The sequence below is a fragment of the Lissotriton helveticus genome, chromosome 6 (assembly GCF_964261635.1).
Source record: "Lissotriton helveticus chromosome 6, aLisHel1.1, whole genome shotgun sequence".
Classification (NCBI taxonomy): Eukaryota; Metazoa; Chordata; class Amphibia; order Caudata; family Salamandridae; genus Lissotriton; species Lissotriton helveticus.
Window position 1 is genome coordinate 207766980 of NC_136067.1, and position 26911 is coordinate 207793890.

The 26911-nt window shown below is 48.4% G+C and overlaps 1 protein-coding gene across 1 annotated transcript in view; it reads right to left on the reverse strand.

Annotated features, from left to right (window-relative positions):
- LOC144762427 (cytochrome P450 2K1-like) overlaps positions 1-26911 on the reverse strand; it is a 222370-nt gene that overhangs the window by 20296 nt on the left and 175163 nt on the right. Inside the window, exon 8 of the mRNA XM_078647609.1 lies at positions 1853-1994. Coding sequence (XP_078503735.1) covers positions 1853-1994 — 142 coding nt within the window. The remainder of the gene's footprint in view (positions 1-1852; positions 1995-26911) is intronic.

A 26911-nucleotide genomic window follows, 5' to 3' on the forward strand; every position in this document is an offset into this window, starting at 1 on the left:
GACATGCCGCATCTAATGTCAAACAATGCCAACACTGCAGTGCAAAGAGGTATCTAAAACGTAATTTTTTCTATCATCCTACTGCTCAAAACGTGATCTAGGAATAAACACATACTTTGATCAGTAGAACTTGGAGCTGTATTGGGAAGATAGTTGTGAATCATTTTCTCCTGTGCCAAATTTTTCAATCAATTATACACTTTTGAAAAGATCTAAAAAATATCTCTAGAATGAAAAAATAAGCAATGAATATCCACATTATGTTTACCTAGAAGGAATCCCAAATTTGGGCCAGATTACGAATTCATTCGGAAAGCATACCAATTGACTCGGTTCCATATGACTTGGATTGTGGGAGTCCAACCGAACGAATAGGATGCATTTAAATGCATCAGGATACAAGTCGGTCAGACTCCCATTGACTACAATGCAGGCCTGGGTGCCAAACGCGTACACAGGCTCGCTTTGAAGAAAGGGGTGACTAGAGAAAATTGCGCACCCTGTGGCGGGCACCACTTGGTGCATGCCACACTGTGCATGGTTGGGAGGAGGAAACCCATGGGTACCCTCAAGGGCCCAATTCAGAGGGCTCCGGGTGTGGGGGGCCAGCTACGGGCCCTCAAAGACCGATTCCAGCAGCCTTTTCTTTCCGGGCAAACTGAATCAGAAAGGCATCCCGAATCATTCATCGTACTTGCTCGAAAAACCTAACCCATAGAGCTGCACGATTTGGCTCTAGAAGGCTCTATCTTGCACAATGCCTTCCTGAATCGATTCGGTCAGCGGCAAGGGCATCATACTTGGTAGTTCGAAAATGTGAATAATTCGGTTGAAAACAAGGGCTCCGGATCGCTTTTGGCAAAGTTGAATCTAATTCGGAGCCCTTCCGACTGAGATCGGAATTGGGCCCTGAGTGGGACTTGTGACAAATCATTTTAAGAAACTTTTGAAGAAATAGTTCAAGATTTTCTTTGCTTTAAAGTCTTTGCACTCCAAGCTATCTAAAATTATTTGATGACAGCAATCAGAACATCCTGATCAAGCAAAATGTTCTAACATTGAAGCATTTGAATGCAAATACATTTGAATGCATATTAAAACTGAACAAGAAACAAAAGATTTTATAAAGATCATGAAACTTAAAAATGGGCAAACGAATATGTCAAAATACAGATTAGTAACTGATGATTCACACAACCATGTTTTATTTCAGACTTCTAAGTTATGATGTCTCCGACTCGAATGCATTTCAGAATAATCCAGTTTGTACATTGTCAGAAAGTGAGAGTAGTGATCTAATGACTGAGCTGCAGACTTTGAGACTTGGGGATCTGTAGTCGAATTTCCTAGACTGCAAATAACATGGTTTTGAGCAAATTGAGGACATAATAAATACCTGACGTCATTAAAGCAGTTGATTTGTATGGCTAAATTTGATGCAGTATTACACTGGAGTATGTGCTGATCCATGTAGAAAGGGGAACATATTAAGTAACAAGTCAAGGGTGAGAGTGCATAATGAGGAAAAAGGGCAGCCAAAAGCAAATAAATCAGTTTAATGGGAAAAATACACCTATTAGTAACTAGGCCTGAAATCTAACCCCTTATAAGCAGACAAGAACACCAATTTACTCTGCTATGGACTTTCTCTGAACTGATTGACTGAGCCAATGTGTTTCAATGTTAAAAAGTAAATTTACGTACTGCTATCATCTTTTACATTTCTTATAAACAGGCCCTTCCCTCCATTCCTCACTTTTCCCCACCACTATAAATCCTTGTTTCTATGTTTGACAACCCACTAATGGAGCTGACAACCATTTATATACCTCACATAAATGTAATCAATTACCTGCAGAAAATGGCATGAAAGCTTCTTTCTTGAGAAGGTTTCCATCTGAATCCAAGAAATGTTGTGGGTTGAACTCATCGGGTCTCTCAAAGTGAGCCTTGTCATTATGTACAGATGAAAGTAATGGAATGACGTAAGTGCCCTGCGATGAAAGAAGTCAAAGGGATTCAGGGGTTTCAAAATAATTAATTCCACTACAGGGTTTTATTTATTTGTTTTGTATTTGAAAGGTTTTATAAAGCGCTGGCTAGACCCGGAGGTATCAGAGCGCTTTACATGAGAATCAGACCATAGTTGCAGGTTACATCGTTACAAAGGTTACACAGTTATTAGAGCATGGCAACATAGTACATGTAAAGTCGAGACAACCAAAAAGGACACGTGAGGGAAAAAGCAGACAAGGGGAGATATTCAAGGGGAGAGGGGGGTAGGAGCAGGGGAAGTAGACAGAGAAGGGGGGAAAGATGAGGGGGAGGGTGAAAGACAAAGCAAGAAAGAAGAAGGGGAGGGTGACGGGGGTACAAACTGGTAGATGCATAATAGCTGCGTCCAAAGTCCAGTAAACTGTGATCCCAGGGGAAGTCGCCTCATTCCCCTATCTTCATTGCAAGAGGCTCCCTAATATGCAGTGGACTCTCTCAGAGGGGTCTCTGATACTCCAAGGCCTATCTACTGGATCCTTCCCCAAAAAGGGGAGAAGGAGTGCTTTGGCAAGGGGCGCCATACTAAACCTCAACTGTGAGTGGCTCCCTTAGCGCTGTGGACTCTCTCAGAGGGAACACTGAGACTCCAGAATATAAATATTGGATCTTTCCCCAACAAGGGGAGAAGGAGTGCTTAGTCAAAGGGCACAAGGGACAGGGGGCAGGGTGGCGTAGCAAGCAGAGGGAGAGATTCAGGGGAGAGGGGATAGTAGCAGAGGAAGTAGACAAAGAATGAAAGAGGGAAAGCGGTGGGGGAGGGGGAGAGACAGAGCATGAAAGGGGGGGGGAGGGTGAAAGAGGTACAAACCGGTTGACAAGTAAGAGCAGCGTCCAAGGTCCGGGAAGCTGTGCAAGGGGTGCAAGGGTCAGGGAGGACAAAGGGAGGGAGACAGCGAGTTGAAGAGTCCCACAAAGAAGAGATACAGATAGTAGAAAAGTAAATGTATACGTTGTAGAGTCACTTAGGAAAGAAATGCAAACGGGAAAGCTCAGAATCACATAATAGTGATATTAAGTACCAAGAACTACTATGTATACTGGTGGTTAGAATTGTAACTATGCAAATATCACTCAGGGTTCCATTTTCACATCGATCAGGCTAAAAACTATTTAATATTACTTATCTACAGTTTGAACAGAGAAATAAGACATCCAAGGGGGTAGAGAGGGGGAGGGAGGTGAGATAGGTGATAGGAGAGACGGGGGACTAGGGGGGGAGAAAGAGATAGAAAGGGCAATCAAGTCGAGGAGCAATGTCTGAGGGTCGGCAGGATAAAGTTCGACGGACCGAGGGAGAGGACAAGTAATAACAAAATGGTGGCTCCATGTCACGAAGGACATTCGTGGTCCGCCATTTTTCTCCGTTAGTTCCCAGACACATCAAAGTTATAGTTCTTAGAATTGAGACTTACAGTCTCCGCCATCTAGTTATGCGCTGTTGTGCAGTGACAATCTCAAAGCAGGACTTGTAAAAATATTTCTTGGCGGCTCAGGTTCCTGAAAATGCCAGTCTGTGTCTTATCTGGTTTCCCCATGCTGGCACTGATCAGTATCTACCCAGTTAGTGTGGGGCATCGTTTCCTGCAGCTCCAGTTACTTCACCAGTAAAAGTATGCGCCTGCTTATACTGGACACAGGCCTCAACAGGGGAGTCAGCGAGGGCCTCACAGCCTGTAGTGTGGCAACTCACTCAGGAGGCAGGCATCCAATTTCCCTGTCACCTCTATTAATATGGCCCCCACTTTTCTTCAATCGAGGAGGGGGCGTGCTTGCATACATGCAGCTCCCAAGCGTTTAGGGCCCAGTGCAGAAGCGGAGCAGCGCCGAGAAATGGGGCTACATACACCAGGGCGTTAGTTTAATGGTGTCAGGCTCATAGAAGATCCGGGCTGTTCTGCACACCCCCAGAGTCTTATGCAGAGGCTCATCACAGGCGGCGCCTCCCCAGCAGGCCCTCACACCGATTCGCAGCCGATCAGGCCACACAATAGTGTTCCTCACCTAGCTTCAGATCAGGCCCCCGAAGCGTCTCCCCCGCCACAGGGCACGCCATGTCGGCACATTTTAGTCAATCAGCAAAGGGTCCCTGCGCCTTACAGTAGGAGCGCTGCCGAGCAGGGTGTCCGGTTACCTTTTCAAGTGAAGTCAGTGTTCGCGAGGGCCGGGTGACCGCAAAGACGCGACCCAGCTGGCGTCACCACCTACTGCGTTTCCAGAAGTGTTTGACCATATTCAACCTTTGAATTTTACTTGTATTGTGAGTACGAGTCTTGTGTTGTGAGTACCAATTGGGATCTGGGACTCAAATCAAATCAAATTTCAAAGCTTTATTCGACAGCAAGTCATAAAAGCAATTTACATCCTAACGCTACACAAGAAATACTAAACCTAAAATTCATATTTAAAACACGCATTAAACATTTTATGCTGTCACTTTCATTACTCAATATAAAATATTCCAACAAGAATTATATAAAAATTGATCGTATATAAAAACCATGGTGGCAATAATTCATTAAACTGTGTCAGATAGTTGTAAAGTGCTGGTGCGAATAGACCAAGCCCATCCTAGGAATTTTGCAACAGCAATCGCAAAGTAAGGTGAGCAATCTGATTCCAGTATTCTAAGCGCCTCTATATGCCTGCGTGTTCCTAGATTATGACACACTGGTTTTATCCATATTCGACGTGGGCAGTAATAAAGAGGGCAAACAAACAGTAAGTGAGAAACATTCTCAGCAAGGTCTTTACAGTAGTGGCAATTCTCATCCCGGTTCGAGGACCAATTTTTTGTAAATGCGTTTAGGGGAAGAGTTCCAAATCTGAGTTGAAAATACAGTTTTCTGTCGAACGGTCTTTCGATAATGTCCCAATAAAGTTCACAAGATGGTACTGTTTTAATATCAAGAAACCGTCGAGTTAATTTGGAGTTGGATCCAGTACAAGAAGCAGATGACCGAACCATGGCCCAATACATTCTCTTCAAGAGGATCTTCGATGGAAAACATGTTACATCAGTATTAGCCCAAAGATGGTCTAGATCCAACGTAGATAATAGACTCCGTAGTTTTTTAAGCCACAAGATGGTATGAAAGCGGTCAGCGTTAATAATGTCCGCTAGGGCTGCCTGCAGCATAGTGGGCTAATTCCGGCGTTGTCATTATCCGTCTCCAATATAACAGAGGGCGTAGACGAGCTAAGTCCTCAATACTTTTCCTGCCAAGATCAAGCAACAGAGGAACGGGGGAGTGCTTTGTGGTGCCCCCACTAGGCGCCGCAAGAACCTATTCTCTGCCAATGACAGGTCCTTCAGATTAGAAAATCCCCATACTTCCGATCCATACAGTGAGGCACTTATCACCTTCATGTTATAAATTTCTCAAGCAGGGGTGATTGGTTTAGTCAATGAGGCTCTATGTTTGAGCGCTACTACACCCGCTAACTGATGGAATTTAATAATTGCCATATCGATATGATTTTTCCATCGCATATTACCCTGAAGGGATATTCCTAGATATGTAAAGGCCTCTACCTGCTCTAATGGGATACCCTTAAAAGTTATTGAGCCTTTGAATGTCTTCCGTTGGTTCATACACATAAACTTGGTCTTAGAATTGTTCAACTCTAAACCCCGGTTCTCACAAAACTCTCCAAATGCATTAATTGCCTTCTGAAGCCCACTAGGAGTTTGTGATACTATTAGTGTGTCGTCCGCAAACATGAGGACTGGCACACGAGCCCCCGCTAGTACTGGTGCATCGGTGGCTGACCTTCTTAAATAGTCCACTATACCATTAATGTATATAGAAAACAATGTGGGGGCCAAGACGCATCCCTGTCTAACCCCACGTTCTACGGGGAAGGGATCAGTCACTTCACCCTGGGCCCCCCACCTGATTCTAGCATAGTTATTTTCATGCAAGCGGACAAGCAATGTTAGTAGTTCTGGACTTATGCCGGCTTCGGCAAGCACACTCCAACGTTTTGGCCGTGGAACTAGATCAAAAGCTGATTTTAAATCAACAAATACTGCATAAAGAGGGCCATTAATCAGAGTCACATTCCTCAAATAGAGGGCTATAAAATAAAAGCCTGGTCAATTGAGCTTGTCAATGGGCGAAAACCAGCTTGATATGGAGACATAATATTTTTTTCAGCTATCCACGATTGGAGCTTATTCTGCACTAGTCGACCCATCAGTTTTTGAGCTGAATCTATGAGACTGATGGGTCTATAGTTACTGGGTAGCGATTTGTCACCCTTTTTAAAAACTGGAATTATTTCTGCACCCTTCCAGGAATTCGGAATGGATGCACCCTGGGCCACAGAGTTGCCTGGCCATGTAAAATACTGATACCATGATTCCCGATCACTTAAAAACACATCGGCAGGAATACCATCCATACCTGGCGCTCTTCCCCCTGTCACACAGTCTAATGCAATACTGACATCTTTTATGGTAAATACTTGGCAGCTGTAGAAGACCGTGGGGGTAGGGTATAGCTATCTGCAGCTAGTTTACAGGCATACTGGGGCTTGAAGAAATCTATCCACAGGTTTCTAGCAACATTATTTTGTGGGGATTCTGCTGCCCCTCCTCTGTCCCACTTAACAATTGCCAAAAATTGCTTTTGGTCTTTAGCGGCACAAGCAGATTTCAGGTCAAGCCAATGGTCCTCGTCCCACTGTTTCTTAGCTTTCTTTTGAGCTTTTCTATATGTGTCCCTGGCCTCCCTCACTCCTATAATATTCCTAGACCTGAGTGCCGTGCTAAGATTCTGACGGGCTGTTCTACAGGATTGGTCATACCACCCTAGCTTAGGTAACTTTCTCGAACCCATATTTTGTTTGATTGTTTTCAGAAAGAACCCTTGAAGCCTAATAAAAAAATTAATGTGAGCCTCTGCCATAATTTCGGAGAAATTTGGTTTATTGCTGTGTAATTTTAGATTATTTACTTCTTCAGCCACTACTCTCTTAAGATCCTCAATTTTCTCTGGATCTTCTACCAATCTACCCCATTTTACATGTCGCTGATTGTTTGAGGAAACTATATCTAAGGTCACCTTGTCACCCCTCAGGCTTGTTTCTCTCGATCCTAAATTAATTTGGAAATCCATGCAAAGAGGATTGTGATCACTTTCAATTCTACTTTTTACAATCATATCTTGCAGTCTATGCCAATCCCTGATATCCACCAGGAAGTAGTCTATTCAGCTGGTTGACCTTCTATTATCAAATGTATTACTCCCTTGACGATCTGATGGAGTACGCCCATTTGCTGCTCTAAGTTCCCTTGCTAGGCATAGACTCTTAGTTTGAATAGCCACAGCGGACCATGTCTTGACCGCGGCTAGTTCGAGTTGGGGAACTCCCCATTTACTATCCTCCTCTGAGGCCAGAATCTGGTCCTCTTGTCCTAGAGGTTCAAAAGTGGTGTTAATGTCACCCCCTACTATAATAGATAGCTGGGTTGGCAGCAATTCAAGCTCTTGGTCAAGTACAGATATTACATCCGATATTTTTCCACCCCCAACCCCCCTGGCATAAATATTGAAAATGGCCATCCCTTGGCTGTTAGCCCACATAATATTAACTGGTAATATATCACTTGATGGAAGGTTCCTTTGCTGAATTTTACAATCTAATGATTGGCGTACCCAAATTGTCAAACCTCCAGATGGGCGCCCTTTCGAATTTTTTTATAGCCGGGGTATAAAAGTTAAGAAACCCTAGCCGATAGACTGGACTCAGTGACCATGTTTCCTGAAACAAGATAATATCATGTTGATCAATGAAGTTACACCATTCTGGGGAAGTTAGTTTCTTAGCTATTCCGGCGAGATTCCAAGAAAGAAAGGTCAGCCTTGTTTTTTCTATAGTTGGACATGCATGGTCAAGAGGTGTCAGCCTGTCTTGTCTTGGAGACACCAAAACATCTTCGGAGTCTAGGTTAACAGGGGGGTGGTCTAATAAATCAGAACACGAGACTATACACTCTTGACCAGTATTGCTCTCCAAGTTTCTCCCAGTCGACTGTACAGGGACTTCCCTATGTGACCCTATTTCGTTTAAAGTGAGTAGTCTCCTCCTTCTTGCTAGGGGCGCAATGGACCCGCTGCCCTTATCAACGGTAGTACAGAGGCTGTCACGCGCTATCAAATCATCACATTCAGTGATTTCACCACAACCAAGTCAATCACCTTCATTAAGATTGGATAGTGCTGAAAACCTATTTTCAATGCACAGGCCCCATTCGCTATTATGGCCACCCCTTCCCTTTCCCTTTGTCACCAAATTCCATTTAGTCCTCAATATACTTGGATTCAGATCAATTCCTCTTCTGGGATAAAATAATTCAAGAGTAAGTGGAACTATATCTGCAGTTCTACGTTGTGGGGGGAACAAATTTGGCAGGATATTAGGGAGTACATCAGGCCCAGAGAAATTTAACACTACACAGTCACCCTCAATTTTTTTTGGGCTATTCCCTACCCAATCAACTCTTCTTGCCATGACTAAATCCCCCGCTAGCTGCTGCTTACCCCACGGCGATATTACCATATTGTTAGATAGCCATTGAGATGCTTTACTTAGAAGAGAGGGTGTAGATTCCATTTGGCCTGGTTTTAAAGGTGGTACATTGGCCAAGACCAAAACAAGGGGAGAGGACTCTACGATGAGCTCTACTGGACCTTTCTCTGGACCTTTCTCTGGACACGAAGCAGTTTGTCCCGCTAGCCTTGCCGAGAGACCATCTTCAGATAGTACCTGGTCCCCTACCTCTTGGTGATGAGTAGGGGGAGGATTTGGTGCTGTTGTCTCTCCACCCCCCACCATTGGCCCCATGGGTGCTCTTTTTGGCTCGACTCTACATGCCACTTGATTTGGTATATCCCCCACCTCCTCAATGGTCTTCTTTAAAAGCCCCCCTAATCTGTGGACCTCTTCTGGTAATTGATCAATTTTTGCTACCAAGGGTTTGATAATGCCCTTCATCTTTGAATCAAACATGCTCGCTAATTTCTTGAGCTGACCATCTACCAGGAATGTGCTCCCCCCGTTCTCCCCCCTTCCTTCATCCATATCACATTTCTTTTTTGGCGGTGAGGCTATTCTTTTTCTACTCGAACGTAGCCCACCACGTTTAGGTTGTCCCTTACTACACCCTCTGGTGGTTTTAGGTGCAAGCACTGGCACTTGGGGCGGGGATTTTTCCTCTACTATATCTAGGTTATCCTCATCTACCTCATCTACCTTTTTGGGCACAACAATTGCCAATACATTCTGTGTGATAATCTCATTATTGGTCAGGTCAAAAACAGAAGCGTCATTACTAGTGTCCGGGTCCAGTAAATCTACTTGGGTAGGATCAGGCAAGATGGTAATGGGGGAGAGGCTCAGGCCCAATGAGGACCTTCTCTCGCTATTAATTTTTGCGACAACCTGTACTAGATAGTTATCCATGGTGTTATTAGATACAGTGGGAGTCTTTTGCTTAGACATAACGGCCTATTCTAATATGTAAGACTGCTTGCAACTTAGTAATATAGTGTTCGAGGATAGATAGCAGTCCCAAAGTGAGCATATAGTTCAAAACCTCGACAATGATGTAGCAGATTTCAAAAGATAAACAACATACGAAGTAGTACGACTCACGATATTTTCGGGCAGGGGATTAGGCCCAGTCCAGTCGCTTCCTGTCTCGGACTGTCTAAGACTGTCCGCCCTTTGTCCGGCCTTCGTCCGGCCTTCGTCCGGGCGCTCCCGCGCGCGACTCGCGGGGCGAGAGGTGTTCCTGTTCTTTATCGCGCCTCCGGGCGCTCTGGTGACGTCACTCTCGCGCCACAGCCGCCGGGGCACCTGGGAAATGAAGTCCCAGTGGCGGCGAGCCGTTCCCCTCAGGGCAGGCGGTGGTGGCAAGGGTGCAAATTCGTTGGCCGTTCCCCTCACGGCAGTCAGGCAAGTCCTTGGGTTCTCTTGTGGCAAAAACAAACGCTCCCAATGAGCGCTCGGCGCTCCTGTTCTTTATCACGCCTCAGGGCGCTCTGGTGACGTCACTCTCGCGCCACAGCCGCCGGGGCACCTGGGAAATGAAGTCCCAGTGGCGGCGATAGTGCTGGCGGGGCGAGAGAGCGGAGAGCGACGAGCCGTTCCCCTCACGGCAGGCGGTGGTGGCAAGGGTGCAAATTCGTTGGCCGTTCCCCTCACGGCAGTCTGGCAAGTCCTTGGGCTCTCTTGTGGCAAAAACAAACGCTGGGACTCTTGCAGATTTTTATTTATTTATACATTTTTTTATACAGGAGGGTGTAATGCAGCCTGCATGGAGAACATGCAAAGTGTGCATGACGGTTTCGGGCCAGCCAAGCAGTCATGCGCAGTTTGGAGTGGGCAAACCACTTTTTTCCTGCTCCTCTGTCATCAGAGCAGCCTGCCCCGCCCACAAAGATGCTGGCAGCAGGAAAAAATAATGATGATAAACACTCGAGTTAATATCATTTTATTTTTCTTTCACTGCTGCAAAGCAGTGGGATGACTCTCCTCTGCTAAGGTGGAGGAGCCACCATTTTTCCATTGAATCTTGAGATTGGCTCCACCAGGCAGGAGACTTCGCATGCTCACATTAACGAAACTAGTTACTTACCTGTAAGAATATCTTTGCAGCTTAGAATCTTCTAGATTCACATATTGTGCGTATTCCGCCATCTAGTGGTCGAAGTCGGAAAGTGCTTTTTCCTTTTTTTCTGATGAGTGGTTGTGAAACCCGATCCTCATGGTCAGGCTACCAACCCCTTTGGTGTGTGCAAGCTCTCAGATTATTTATTTAGGTCTCGCCTAGGAAGCGCACAGCGCTGCCGTAGGAGTGACTATTAGTAATCGGTCAGCACTTTTCAAGCACTCGTGCTTGTGCTGGCATCCACCTTGCGGGAGGGAGCAGTGGTGCGCGTGTTAATTGAAAACACATGGGTCTCACGCTGTTGCTGCTCGCTCCCGCAACGTGGATGTCAGCACAAGCATGAGTGCTTGTAAACAGCTGTTTGCATTTTCCTGGTTGCCCTTGCTATCCCTTGTTTTACCAGCCATTTCCTTACATCTGTGACGCGGGAACCGTATACCTCCTAATAAACTGCTTATAAGTAAGCAAATCCCCTGTTTACCTTAAGGAGGCACGTCGTATCTGCATTCCAGATCTACCATACCGGCTGCCGCCTGCGAGGTTTGTGTCCCCATGGTACAATTGTTGAAACAGTGCAGCAAGGAGATGTATATCTACTCTGCGTGGTGAGGAATTGTAAACTCCGGAAGTTTAACTCTCTTCAACACCCTAGGATTACGCTCTCTCGTGTGCATTCCGTCTCTCTTGTTTTCCCCTTTCTCTCTCCCCTTCCTTCACTGCCTCTCTCCCTCACACTAGTTCTCTCCTCCTTCTCATGTTCTCATCCTTTCTTTATCTTGCACTGTCTCTCGCCATCTCTGTATCCTATCCCTGTCTCTCTTTTCTGCTCCCTGTGGCATTGGCTGTGTAAAGCACACACACTAGTTGATATTTGTTTTTATCAACACTGCGACCCAGTCCGCTTTTCCTGTTTACCATTGGTTACGTGCCTTTAAATTGTGTTTTACACTATGGTTGTCTAGACACTCTATCCCTTGAGTACGCCATCACTAAGGGTTTCTCATGAAAAATAAGATTCACAGTAAAAAGGTTTACATGGTCACACCGTATTTTTCTCTAAGTTTACGGCAACAGGACACTGAAAGCAAAAGAGCATGTGACTTTAGTCCACTTGTCATTATATTCGGGAATATGACTTTCACTTTTCTGTTATTGAGATCCACATTCCTACGTGGACACTGCTGGCGCTTTATGTGCTCACACACTTCACGAGCTGCTGCATGTTTCGGTTTCTCTTCATCGTTGCATTCATAATTTACTTCAGTGTACCAGTCATAATGCTCTTGCATGCTGGGGAAAAGACAGTCTTGCTTTTTGACTTAAAATGGCAGCTTTTATGATACGATCTTTGAACGTCTCATTCATTTACTTTTCATTCATTTGTTCACCCTCCCCTTTTTACTTGCCCTTACAGAAAGCAGGAATTTTCACCAAGTTGCACCACTGATCTGCATGTCATAGCCATACATATTTAAATCACCGGAACACCCACTTCATTTTAATCACGTATACTTACCCTGTGTTGCTGGTTGTTTGTATTCCACCAACATTCATTTATTACTTTCCAGGAGAGCATATCCTCTCCCAGAGTAGGGGGAGGAGCAATTAATTCACTGTATTAAACACATAAATTGTTCTGTGTTGCAAATTAATCTTTCAAATTTTTGTAATGTCAGACTTTATCGTGCTATCTCATGGGCACATGCCCCTTTTAGGCTGCGCCTTAGCGCAACGCGCATCCGCTGCTCTAAGGAGAGGGCCTCTTGGAGCTGAATAGTACTTCGCGCACGAGAGAGCAAGCTCGTGCTGAAAGTCCTGATATTTCGTTGGCCTTTGCGTGCGTCTTTGCAAAAAGACAGCACGCAATTGGCCAAAGGCGTCTTTATGTCCCAGCTTTTTGTCCCAATGTTGATGCCCATGGCCTAATGGTTACGGGCAGCAGCGGCAGCTGTTTTCAATTATCATGCCCAGACACGGACGCAATAATTGGAAACAGATGGGCTGCTGTTCGCAAGCGCGCGCGCACCACTCGCAGGCTTGTTTCTTGGTAAGCATTGCTTTCGTTTAGCAGAGCTTCGGACAGTGCTGTTCCCGCCCTACATCTGTATGCCTTGAATGTTCCAATGACCGGACGCTATTCTGCACATTACACAAAAACTGGCATTCCATCCGGGGGCAGGTGCCCCCATGAAATAATCTCTTCCGCTAAATCTGTTAGCTGACAATATTATAAACTAATAGTGCAGGCGCGGTGCGTCCATTGGGGCGTGGGGGCGTAGCCCCCCCGCCCGCAGCTCCCTCGGCATCTTTGAACTTAAGTAAACTGAATCAGTTTACTTAAGTTCAAAGACCCGAGGGAGAACTACTGACAATCATATCAGTCAGCATGACGTCGGACCGCCCACGGTGGGCGGTCCGACGTCATGTTGACAGACATGATTGTCACCAGGGGCAGCAGGCAGCACCGCAAGTGCACATGAGTGGCGACGGAGGGCGAATTTTTAGCCCGTCCCCACTCATGCGCACTTGTGTTTTTGCTTGTCTGCGCATGCCCATTAAGAGCCCTTCGGCCTCCTAATGGGCATGCAGCGGGCGAAAAGTAGCCGTGCCCTGCGCCAGTGAGAAGCTGCCAGTCCACTCCAGGGCTGTTCGTCACAAGGCGCCAAGCCAGGGGAGCAGAGGAGGCGTGGACGGGCTATAAGGTAAGTCTGTTTTAGTTTTCCTATTTAATTCCCTGGCATGCGACACTTAACCCGCACCCCCTCCTCCCCCACCCCACCCCGCACGCCGCTACTGGAGATCTGATTGTGCAGGACTATTCTTTCTTGAAATAGTCTAGACGCTACCGATGTTGACTGCTCCTCCTCCCACACAACGTTTCTTGAATACTATACTAATACTAATAGAGCCTCATTCAAGTATATTATCCTCCTCTCTAGCAGGTAAAGGTTGAGTATACAAGTACTATAGTTAAATGCAAACATACCTTGCAATCTACAGAGAGTTCGTAATGGCGCTTTTCTGTATGCATCCAGTGACGGTGGGGGGGGGGGGAGGGACAACGACACATTCTAATCAGTCACTTATTTTTATGGACACTGCATTTGAGTTGAATACCTACCTACAACACACTTTCACATCCATACATAGTCACGAAATAAAGTGACATATAAAGACTTTCCAGAATCTGCTAAGTATGGGATGGGTCTGGTGCGCCTCGAGGCAATAATAAAAACATGAAATGCTAATAGGGACGCCAAACATTTTATCTGTATGGAAGTGAGCCGATGCTGAGGATCTGCATCATGCACATGATGGCCCCTGAAGTAAGCCACTGCACTCCCTGTGCTCACCTATGCACTGCCAGTGGTCCAACGAAGCACCAAAGCTTGTTAGTGCATGGAGGCCTACAGATGTTCCCAAAAAAGCAGCAGCCGGGTTGTGGTCTGAGTGCGGAGATCTGGCGCATTCCAACGACGAGAACCTGGCCGGCTTTCACCCAAGGCACCAACCTCCATGTCTGATGTGTTCGTTGCTGGGGGGTTTTAGGATGGGGAACTGCTCTGCCTCGTTATTTATGTAGTGCGTTTCATACCCCTTGCGAGGCCTATAGCGCTTGCTGAGTGTTCTGATTGTATTATTTATATTGTGCTATTTATTCCTGAAATGGTTGTGGGCAAGTGAGACCCACCTGAGTCATCTGAAAGTCGGCACTGTCGTCAGGTGACTAGGGATCTGGGGGTGGGGTGAGTCTCAACCGGCCCGCGTCGACAAATTATAATTATGCAGGCCCAGGCGAGGTTGTGTTGTTCTTCTGCTCGGACATGACTGTGACACAGCAGCACAGTCATGGTGGCCGTAATAATGGCCAGGCCAGCCCAGAGAGGCTCTCACAGTACTAGTAGCACTGGAGTTAATCGCCGATCAGAAGAACTAATTAAGTTGGCAGCAGAGATTAGGGGCATCAGTATAATGTTTCTGGAGCACCTATGCCCTGCTGGCACTCTGTGTGGGTGTGTATGCTTTATTTTTCAGAGATGCATCCATGATGCCAGGCCTAAGCATGAAGTAAATATTCTCTGCGCCTTAAATGCGCTCTAATTTAAAATTACCAGTGACCCCGGGCCATAAATACTCCTGTGGAGCCTGGGGGAAGACGGCACACATAATGCCTTCTTAATATGGAATGCATTTTCCGTCCATAAACCATTTTGCAAATCTGTGTCTGAGTTCGGAATATGTAAAGCAGCTGATAAATGTGGTGGCAGACTGCACATCTAGGTGTCTGACGCAAGGCCGGTATATACTTAAGCTTCTCAGAGGTCCACAGAGAGCTCTGTTCTGCAGCCTTCTTTGATGAGCTTATGGTACTCAAACAGTTTTTGGGGAATACTTTCCATGCATTTATTCCTGTGATTTATTATTAATGTGGGTGATGTGTGAGACTAGTTTTAGCCTAGAGACATTTAGCATAAAAATGTTGCTTAGTTTACCTGTTTAGTTTGTTTAGCTGTTTGCAGTTTGAATAAAAAAATTCGGTGAGGTTCTCAGCTTTGTATCTTGAAGTCTGTTATGAAGCTCCGTGGTTATACTGAAGGAATAGCTACCATGTTGTTACATGACATCCCTTTATTAATTTAATAACTGCACTTTCACAATTGCTTTATTAGCCTTCTTGCTTCTCAATTTTTCTTGAAAATGCACCATTTGTCCACTCATTTTTCAAAATGTTGTTGTTCGGATCGCTCGCTACGCTCGCTCGCTGGTGCATCTCTCACGGAAAGTTTACGCCCACCACTTTCAAATCTCATCAGCCGCCACTGTAATAGTTTTTATGTGTTCAATTGTTGAATAATTCTGCTATTAGGAATTTCATTCATTGCCCCAGTGATTTAATGCTTTGTACCACGGATTCTTCGTCACTTTTTATGCTGCGGTGTGCTCAGACCTTGGCAGCGCTCAGCGGCACGTATCATTCTAAAAAACGGAACCTGTTTCACAGCGAGTTTGAGGCGCGGCCGGTGGCTGCCGCCTGGCGGGGGTGCATTTTGGAATATATCCTCCATCTATCATATTCGAGAGGCATGGTGCATTGTGGGTCTGTGGCAACATCACCCATCATGCGTTGATGAGAGAGAGCACGTTTGCAGAGTCAGCTCGTGCAAGCACTTCTGCATTACTGTATCTTAGTCTGGGCCACAGAAAACAAGTTCAGAAAGTTCAAAGGTTACAAAATGAAGCATTGTTTGCATGTGTATAAAGATTGAAACACCTTACTCAACAATGATAGATCTTCACTAGTGTCAATTGGGGCCAAGGATTCCGCCCAAAATTCTCCGTGCCAACCGCAAGCCGAGCCCCGAGTACAGGTAGAAACGTTGTCCTTCACCATGCCAAGGACCATTGCCCTGTAGGCGCAGCAGGTAGGATGGCTCGGGCTTTTTTTTGCTATTGAGGCTATTCAGCTTCTTTGTCAGGTGCCCAATCACATACACATAAAAGCACATTTCTATTTGAGCAAGAAGCGCCTTCTCGTTGGGATCCATGTTACAAACCAGCCGCTTTATTTTGGCTGCTTATCTTGAACTCTATCTGCCCCAGATCCTGGTACTCCTGTTTGGAGAATTCCTGGCGCACACAGTGTGAGGCAGTCTCCACCCTGCCCTATGCGCCGTCCACTCCCTTCCCCCAGCCCATGGAAATGAGAGCTGGAGCCTCTGCACACTCTGGGGGAGTTTAAATTGCTTTCCCCTACAGCAGAGCTGGGCTGAAATGAAAACTGGACGTAGATTCAACCTAAAACTGGAGCGGCGCGCATCTCTGAATCTAACAAACTACAACCAAAGCTTACCACTACGGTCTTAATACACACTAAGGGCCTGATTAGGATCGCGGTTTTCCCGCATCCTCCGGGCAGGCGGAAGCCACCGCCGGCCCGGAGGATGCGGGAAAACCGCTGCGGAGGCACAGAAGACCCACCGCCAAATTAGGATGGCGGTGGGTCTCAAAATCCGTCCGCTGCTTTTCCGCCGCAGTCGCCTTCCGACCGCCGCGGAAAAGCCCTAACATGGCTGGCGGTGTCTGGCAGACACCGCCAGCCATATTAGGATAGCGGAAAACATATGTTTTTCCACGGCGGCTTTTCCGCCGTGGAAAAGCATACGGCGATTGCCTTCGGGGGCCCGTTGCGGGCCCCCTTGGTGACGGGGGGTGCACATATGGTACCCCCCTGCATTTGTGTGGACAAAGCGGCGGGCACCGCGCGGTGCCTGCTGCTCTGTGCACGCAAATGCCGTGCATGCTTTTTTAACATTGTGGCGGGTGCAGCTTGAAGCTGCACCCGCCGCAATGTTAAAGATTGAGGATGTGACCGCCACCCTGGCGGTCACATCCTAATCTGCGCGGAGGGACCTCCGCAGCCCCTGCGGACGGTCCCTCCTACTCTATGGTGGCGGACGGACTCAGGTCCGTCCGCCATCATAATCGGCCCCATACTGTCAACTTACTCTCATTTGACGGCTGACACTCTTTCCACTCATATTCACCGTCCTCTAAAAAAAAAAAAATGCTTCCATAGACTTCAATGGACAACTGTGGTCCTCTTCACTCTCCCTCAACGCCCCCCCCCCCACATCTGTCGCAGCCCAAGTCCATAAGGTGTTACCTCCATGACTGTTTTTTAATTTTTTTTACTGTAGTTGAGAAATCGTTTTTTTAACCTTATTCTGTATGTCATATAGTAGATGTACTTTAAGGTCACAGCGGAGTGGGGTAAGGTCGTTTTTTAAGTAACTGCTCTGTGAGATCCCCAGTAAAGCGCTGTGCACTGTGGAGTTTGAGGCACAATGTTGGACAGTAACATCACAAAGTATTGTGTATTTGTTAGTTTGATGTCACATTAATGTTGCCATATTAATATACAGGTTTGCCTTTGGCACTATGGTGAATGTGTGCGATCAGCACGTTTTGAGAGGGAGAGGTTAGTGCAGGAAACTGTCAGGGTTCTGTGCAGTACGGTGTTACAGGCTTTGTATAGTGATGTGCCTTGCACAAGTGTCCCAGGTGCAGTATGATGTTACAGGCTTTGTGGAGTGATGTGCCTTGCACAAGTGTCCCAGGTGCAGTATGATGTTACAGGCTTTGTGTAGTGATGTGCCTTGCACAAGTGTCACAGTTACAGTATGATGTTACAGGCTTTTTGTAGTGATGTGCCTTGCATCAGTGTCCCAGGTTTAATTTTCTGATGTAACAACGTTTAGATACATTTTATATATTTATATGTTTTAAAAAGCTCTGTTTGTTGTCTTTCATACCTCTACAACATAGCTTAAACCCATTGGCAAAGCCAATAGCTCTGGCAAAACATTTATTAGGTCCCAAAGTCGAGAGCTATTGGCTATGCCAATGCATGTCCTTTTTTTGCCTTGTGATTGTGTTTGCCTGTTGAATAAGTATAATATTGTTTGTATGTGTTTATCGAGCTGAGAGTGGGACACTTGTTAACCTTTAGAAGGTGATGTCCAATGGTCCCCACTCCTCCACACGGTGAGAGATTTCACAGCACCAAAACAAGTGTTTATTTAGCACACCATAGTGCAAATCAAAAGGTTGTGGATGGTGTATGCATTTCGGCTCCTAGCCTTCTTATGGACCTTCTATTCTTTTTTTTCTTCAAGCCATACTGGTTGTGTGTTTTATATACGTTGCGTTAGACATTTTTTGGATCAGTATGAATAGCATAGTAACTTATGGAATAGCACTCTTTACAACGCATGCTTTTTCTATGCATGCCATTACAACTCAAGCCATTATGACAAGACGTTGTTACATCACATGCCATTACAACGCAAGTCGTTATAACGTCTTACTGTAGGGGGGCGCTGGAGTTTGGAATAGTATAATTTACTATTCCAACTCCAGTGAATGCAGCAGTAGGGAAGGTGTTGGGTTGAAAATCCAACACCTTCTGCCCCCTACAGCAAGTCGTTGTAACGACTTGCGCTGTAATGGCATGCGATGTATTGCATGCGTTGTAAACAATGTTTCCCTAAGTTATGTGTAATGCTTTTTTACAAATGTATTTATTCTTTTGTTTATGAGCTATGTAGGTAGCTCGGTGTGACATTTTTCAAAAAAGTCACCTGCTGTTATATAATAGGACAGACGTAGCACATTTCCTATTGTTCAGTTCTTATATTGTTATATAATAGGACAGATGTAGCACATTTCCTATTGTTCAGTTCTTATATATTACGTATGTACTATTGTATAGCCTTTTTGCTATTTGTTAGTCCTTATAAAGTACTTATGTACTATGTTTCTTTAGGGAATCTGTCCTGAGTCTCTTCTCACTCTCTCTTTTTTTAATCTTTATTGTCATTCAATTTTTAATTTGTCTAGAAGAGTCTAGGCTGCAAAACTATTCTAACAGGTAAGTAACTAGTTTCGTTTTGCAGCATCGATGTCTTCTAGATTCACATAATGTGCACTGATTGTGTAGCGATATTTAGCGATTGTGGAGGAGGGAGTTGTTGGACTTGGCCCTTCTGGCAGGTTCACCCGTCAACTTTTTGCTTTTCATGGTGACCTGGTGATGGTGATTTTTGGGTTCTGCGCACTTTCACTGTGTCCCAGTGGAAAGTGCGTGCGCACTTTGAGTGCATGTGGTGAGATAGGCCTGCCCTCCCATAGGAATGCATGGGGAATGTATGTGTCCCTGGTAGTGCCTGATGCGTGGGGTGTACAGGCTCGAGTCTGGTATGTGCGGACTTGTGTGATTGAATGCTGCGAAATGATGTATGCGGCGTGTATGTGTCTAGTGTGGAAGTGCCACTTCTAGACATGGCTGCGTGTGTGCTGTGAAGGTGCTGGCGTGTGATTGGCTGGAGCTGGCTTGGATGCCAGGCTCCATGAGTCATGATGGGTCTGCCAGGTGGTGAGTGTGGAGATTAGCATGCTGATGGCTGGGGAGGAGTGCACCTGTGTCCTGAATGGGGCTGGGCTTTCCCCACACAATGCTGGCTCCGCCCCCTGTGGTGCGTCTAATGACCCTAGCCCTGCCAGTGAATAGAGTGAGGGGATGAGCCATCAAGGGTGCTCCAAAACCAGCTGCGACTGGTTTCTCCCCCACCCTGCACCTACAGACAAAGGATTTAGTAGTATAAGAAGGGGCTGTGTCCCCTTACAATTTGTTCTTTCCTGATCCTACTTGAGGGGGGCTGCTGCTGCTGCTGGTGCCAGGAGGAACCGCCACTTGGACTGCCTCCCTGCCTGGAGGGCCAGTGAGCTGGCCCCTGGCCCAGCCTTGCCCCTCCCTGCCTTGCTGCATTCCTGGAGGACTTTTGCTGGGCTTGTTGGCCCCTAGCGCCTGGGAGCGCTTTATTTGGGCCTCTAGCGCTTGAGAGCGCTTTATTTTGTCCTAGCGCTGGGAGCGCTCTATTTTGTGCCCACAAGCGCCTGTGAGCGCAGGGAGCGATTTATTTTTCACGAGTGCTTTGGGAGCGCTTAATTTATCTTTACCGCCTGTGCCCACCCGGCATTGCCCGGCGAAATTGTCCCCGTTGCCGCCCGGCCGCGACCAGGAAGTCAGGCAGGCCGGGGTGGGACAACGGGAAACCGGAAGTAGGAGGGCGGGAGCCTACCCCGCCTCCCACAGAAGAATCGCAGCTGCACGAGTACCGGGGTAGGCAGGAGCCTACTCTGCGCCCCGGTGCACTCGCCCAGGAGAGGGAGAAGCCTTCTGTCCAGCAGCGGGGCCCCCGTGGTGTGGGGAGAGCCCCGCAGCTGCCGATGAAGAGAAGGAGCCTGGAGACCCAGGGAGCACCCGCCAGAGACCGGTGAGTGGGGCTCTGAGTGAGGCGGTTGGGGGGTGTGTCGGGCACGCTTTCGGTGCCGCCCCCATGACCTGGGCCCCCTTCTCCCTTCCCGCTGAACAGTGACCAGCATCAGCACCTAGGGCCTTGTAGTTATAGAGCCACGAGGGCTCTTGGGGGCAATTGCGAGGTTGAGTCCCCCGTGAGGGTCTCCAACAAGGCGGCATTTGGTGTTGTTAAGCCCCGAGGCTCCAGGCGGCATTGTGGTGCCACGAGTTCCCCAGGAGGGGGGGCTCCAGCTTTCAGCGGCATTTCCTGGAGCTCGAGCCCCCAGAGGGGGGGCTCCATCGACGGGCCATATTTGTCTTAAGAGCCTGAGAGGCTCAGGGCACCATTTGTTCTCGAGTCCCAGAGTGGGACCCCCCAAGCGGCATTTCCTTGTTTTTCCTGAGAGGCTCTTGGGGGCATTCATTGATTTCGAGTCCCCAGAGGGGGGACTCCAACGTTGGTGCCACATTTGCTCGAGCCCAGAGAGGCTCAGGGGGACAGTGTAATTGTTCAGAGCCTGGGAGGCTCCCACGTTGGCCCCACCAATTTATCCCCAGCTGCCCAGCACGTAGTGGGCAGCTGCCACGTTTAGGCCCCTGACTTTGGGACACAGGGCGTCCTAGCCCCAACAAGGCCAGTTGGCCTAGGGACAGTCACAGATGGTGACTAATGTGATTTTTGCGCAATTGTGTTCTTTGATACACCTCTGAATGTTTTAAGCCATCATGTGTTTTCCTTCCCTGCACCTCTGAATCTGTTGTTTATGCATCATGTGCCTTGTTCCTTACACCTCTGAATGTATGTTATGCATCATGTGTTATGTGCTTATACCCCTACAGGTATTGTGATACTTAGGTGGTTGTTCTTGCTAGTACAGGTGGTGCTAGTGAGGTCCTAGTTCCCTGCGTGACATTCCCCTAAGGTGGTTAGGGTTGCGTAGGTTGTACTTAACCTTTACCAGTAGTTACTGGTTGTGTGCTTTATGTTCTATTTTGTGCTACAGTAATTTTATATTCTAAGTTCTAAAATTGCTGATTCCTGACAGTGGTCCTGGTGGCCCTGTCTTGTACATATCCCCTGTAAATTCTGCCCGTGCCTGTTGGCACATTGTAAAGTGTGTGTTTTTATCTAATGTGTTTTGGTGTAATACAAAGGCTATTTTTATATATAACCTTGTCTGGAGTTTCCTTTGTGGTGGGCCTTGGGTGTTGTTGCTGGGGGTGCGTGCGCAAACACTTAATTCACATCGCCTCCAAGTTTAGCCTTGCTGCTCGCGCCACGTTACCTAAAGGGTGAGTAGGGGTTATCTTGGCGTGTAACTCCCTTGCCCTGACTTAGGAGTCGTGGTCTCTGACTGACTTTGGCGCAAGCCCTGGCCAGCCAGGGATCCCATTTCTAACATTGGCTGGCAGCGGTAAGGATAAGGATTTGTGTTTGCGTTGTACCACAGTGGCAACTGGACGCACTACAAAACTCTGCATTTTAGATAAATCACATTTTGGGGATTATTGTTTTTGAAGTTCCATTATTTTCTTCTCCTGAAGGTATCATTGTGCAATTGTGTCCAGTACATTTGTCCCCCGCCCTGCACCCAAAGTTGGTATCTGTGTCACGTGTGGTCAGGTTGAAGAGTCAGGGGTGGTAGAAACTGCCTTACCAGTCCGAGGGGAGGGTTGTGTGTGGATGAATGGTGTGTGGCACTAGACAAGTGAGTGTGAGTTCCCTGGGATAGAGAGCTTGCTGAATACCTTTGTGAATTGTGTACTCCTGTGTTAAGCTCAGACCCCTAGGTTCCCTGTGTAATCTTTTCTCTAGAACGTCCGCCTAAATGGAACGTGCTTTTGATGTCAGTGATCTAGTTTGGTACAGTATGCAGGAGTTGGAAAGGTTCTGTAGAGAGAGAGAGACATAGGGGTGGATGGGTCAGATACTAAGTACGAACTTAGGAACCACCTGGTCCAATGGTGTAAGGATCAAAAGGATCTTGAGCGCAGTGAGTAAAGGGCCCGGGCCTCACACCATGAGGGAGGTGGGTCTGTAGGGAGCCCTGAAGATTCAGAAGAGGAGGAAGAAGATGACAGTACCTGGGCGCCAGTAGAGAGTAGAGACCCCATAGGTAGGGAGTCCCTTGCTGGGTCCAGCGTAGGAGGCAGCGCCTCATCCCTTTCCCTGTCCCCAGAAGAGTGGGAAGATAGGAGGAGAGAAAGGGAGCACCAGCTGGCTTTAGAAAAGCTCAGGTTAGAGCATGCCCAGGCTATGGCACAGCTGGGCGTTAGGAAGCAACAGCTAGAGACTGAGAGGGTCTTAGCTCAGGAGAGGATAGAGGAGGCTGAGAGGGCCTCCACCAGAGGCAAAGTAGCTCTGGAGGGTAGACTATCCCCTGCGCGCAGTTTTAATTTTCTGGACTCCCCAGGGCGGGTTGAGTTCAGGTATCCTCCAGCCCAGCGTGGTGGAGGAGGCTCAGTGTAGCCCACCAAGGTCCCAGGATAGTGAGGAGGGTGTAGGGGCTCACTTCCTGGCTCAGTGGAGCAAGAGTGAGAGGGAGACCGAGGGTCCCCAGACGCACAAAGCCCTGCCTCAGGACTTGGATGGTTTCTGTAGGGAACACCAGGTTGGGGACCTAGGCTGTCCTGTTAGTCCATTTCAGGAAGATCTCCTAGTGAGTAGAGGACCAGGAGCGTCTGTAAGCAGATCTCCTGTGGTTCTAGAGTCTGGCAGTACCGCTCCGGTAGGGAGGGTACAGGAGTCCAGCGTGAGGAGTGATTGGGGGATGAGTTTCCCAGTGGATGCACCAGTGGACCAGGGACTAGCCAGTTGGGCTAGATCTTCTTGGGGGGACCCGGGTGGCGCCACTTCTGTTCTGGGGGATCGTCACGCACTGTCAGGTGGACAGGTGACGGGAGATCTGCGCCAGACAGACACACAACATATGTGTCATTTGTTAGCCTCAGGGGGATGGTGTGTGAATCCCCAGAAGTCCTGGAGTGCCAGGCAATTGTTCCACCAAAGGTTTTAGACCAGAGGTTGGGAGGCCAGGTTCAGGATCAGCCTGACCTGAAGGGTAGGACGACTGTAACCAGTGTCCTGACCGGTTCTTCTTCCAGAGGAACCTCTCCAGTTGGGAGAGGGCAGACCTCTGGAAGGGGGTGCAGAGGGTGGGAGAGCCCACCTCTGACCCCGGTGCAACCTGAGGGGTTAAACCCTGGGTTGAAATGGCGTTCTAGGCGTACCACTCGCCGGAGGAGGAGGAACTCTAGGAGAAGAGGTAGGGGGAGGAGAGCCTTCCCTGAGGCTCCTTGTCCGCCTGAGGTTGTAGACCCTAGTCTGGAGAACCAGTGGCAGTCTAGTTCTGTCCTGCAGACAGGAAGAGTGGAGAATGGCTACTATGTGCCAGGGGTTACTACCCCCCGCTCTGCGGATAGGCAAGGACCAGTGGCACCTGGGTGGCCCAGGGACTGGTCCAGGCCGCGGACAGCTCGGGAGTACCAGTGGGGTAGCCCAGTTGGTCCAGACAGTGGTTTGAGAAGGAATCCCATGGGTTCACCGTGGCGTAGAACAGGAGGGTGTCTCTGCAGTTGCGGGCCCGCGTCCGTGTTCTATCGCCCCAAGCAGGGAAGTCCATCACGGTGGTGATTGGTCTCCCCTGCGTTTTGGCTGGAAGGGGGTTGTGTTGGACTTGGCCCTTCTGGCAGGTTCACCCCTAAACTTTTTGCTTTTAATGGTCACCTGGTGATGGTGATTTTTGGGTTCTGCGCACTTTCACTGTGTCCCAGTGGAAAGTGCGTGCGCACTTTGAGTGCATGTGGTGAGATAGGCCTGCCCTCCCATAGGAATGCATGGGGAATGTATGTGTCCCTGGTAGTGCCTGATGCATGGGGTGTACAGGCTCGAGTCAGGGATGTGCGGACTCGTGTGATTGAATGCTGTGAAATGATGTATGCGGCGTGTATGTGTCTAGTGTGGAAGTGCCACTTCTAGACATGGCTGTGTGTGTGTGTGCTGTGAAGGTGCTGGCGTGTGATTGGCTGGAGCTGGCTGGGATGCCAGGCTCCATGAGTCATGATGGGTCTGCCCGGTGGTGAGTGTGGAGATTAGCATGCTGATGGCTGGGGAGGCACCTATGTCCTGAATGGGGCTGGGCTTTCCCCACACAATGCTGGCTCTGCCCCCTCTGGTGCGTCTAATGAACCTAGCCCTGCCAGTGAATAGAGTGAGGGGATGAGCCATCAAGGATGCTCCAAAACCAGCTGCGACTGGTTTCTCCCCCACCCTGCACCTACAGACAAAGGATTTAGTAGTATAAGGGGCTGTGTCCCCTTACAATTTGTTCTTTCCTGATCCTACTTGACGGGGGCTGCTGCTGCTGCTGGTGCCAGGAGGAACCGCCACTTGGACTGCCTCCCTGCCTGGAGGGCCAGTGAGCTGGCCCCTGGCCCAGCCTTGCCCCCCCCCCTGCCTTGCTGCATTCCTGGAGGACTTTTGCTGGGCTTCTTGGCCCCTAGCGCCTGGGAGCGCTTTATTTGGGCCTCTAGCGCTTGAGAGCGCTTTATTTTGTCCTAGCGCTGGGAGCGCTGTATTTTGTGCCCACAAGCGCCTGTGAGCGCTTTATTTGTGCCCTAGCGCAGGGAGCAATTTATTTTTCACGAGCACTTTGGGAGCGCTTAATTTATCTTTACCGCCGGTGCCCACCCGGCATTGCCCGGTGAAATTGGCCCCGTTGCCGCCCGGCCGCGACCAGGAAGTCAGGCAGGCCGGGGCGGGACAACCGGAAACCGGAAGTAGGAGGGCGGGAGCCTACCCCGCCTCCCACAGAAGAATCGCGGCTGCACGAGTACCGGGGCAGGCAGAAGCCTACTCTGCGCCCCGGTGCACTCGCCCAGGAGAGGGAGAAGCCTTCTGTCCAGCAGCGGGGCCCCCGTGGTGTGGGGAGAGCCCCGCAACTGCCGATGAAGAGAAGGAGCCTGGAGACCCGAGGAGCGCCCGCCAGAGACCGGTGAGTGGGGCTCTGAGTGAGGCGGCTGGGGGGTGTGTCGGGCACGCTTTCGGTGCCGCCCCCGTGACCTGGGCCCCCTTCTCCCTTCCCGCTGAACAGTGACCAGCATCAGCACCTAGGGCCTTGTAGTTATAGAGCCACGAGGGCTCTTGGGGGCATTTGCGAGGTTGAGTCCCCCGTGAGGGACTCCAACAAGGCGGCATTTGGTGTTGTTAAGCCCCGAGGCTCCAGGCGGCATTGTGGTGCCACGAGTTCCCCAGGAGGGGGAGACTCCAGCTTTCAGTGGCATTTCCTGGAGCTCAAGCCCCCACAGGGGGGGCTCCACCAACGGGGCCATATTTGTCTTAAGAGCCTGAGAGGCTCAGGGCACCATTTGTTCTCGAGTCCCAGAGCGGGACCCCCCAAGCGGCATTTCCTTGTTTTGCGAGCCCTGAGAGGCTCTTGGGGGCATTCATTGATTTCAAGTCCCCAGAGGGGGGACTCCAACGTTGGTGCCACATTTGCTCGAGCCCAGAGAGGCTCAGGGGGACAGTGTAATTGTTCAGAGCCTGGGAGGCTCCCACGTTGGCCCCACCAATTTATCCCCAGCTGCCCAGCACGTAGTGGGCAGCTGCCACGTTTAGGCCCCTGACTTTGGGACACAGGGCGTCCTAGCCCCAACAAGGCCAGTTGGCCTAGGGACAGTCACAGGTGGTGACTAATGTGATTTTTGCACAATTGTTTTCTTTGATACACCTCTGAATGTTTTTAGGCATCATGTGTTTTCCTTCCCTGCACCTCTGAATGTGTTGTTTATGCATCATGTGCCTTGTTCCTTACACCTCTGAATGTATGTTATGCATCATGTGTTATGTGCTTAGACCCCTACAGGTATTGTTATACTTAGGTGGTTGTTCTTGCTAGTACAGGTGGTGCTAGTGAGGTCCTAGTTCCCTGCGTGACATTCTCCTAAGGTGGTTAGGGTTGCGTAGGTTGTACTTAACCTTTACCAGTAGTTACTGGTTGTGTGCTTTATGTTCTATTTTGTGCTACAGTAATTTTATATTCTAAGTTCTAAAAGTGCTGATTCCTGACAGTGGTCCTGGTGGCCCTGTCTTGTACATATCCCCTGTAAATTCTGCCCGTGCCTGTTGGCACATTGTAAAGTGTGTGTTTTTATCTAATGTGTTTTGGTGTAATACAAAGGCTATTTTTATATATAACCTTGTGTGGAGTTTCCTTTGTGGTTGGCCTTGGGTGTTGTTGCTGGGGGTGCGTGCGCAAACACTTAACTCACATCGCCTCAAAGTTTAGCCTTGCTGCTCGCCCCACCTTACCTAGAGGGTG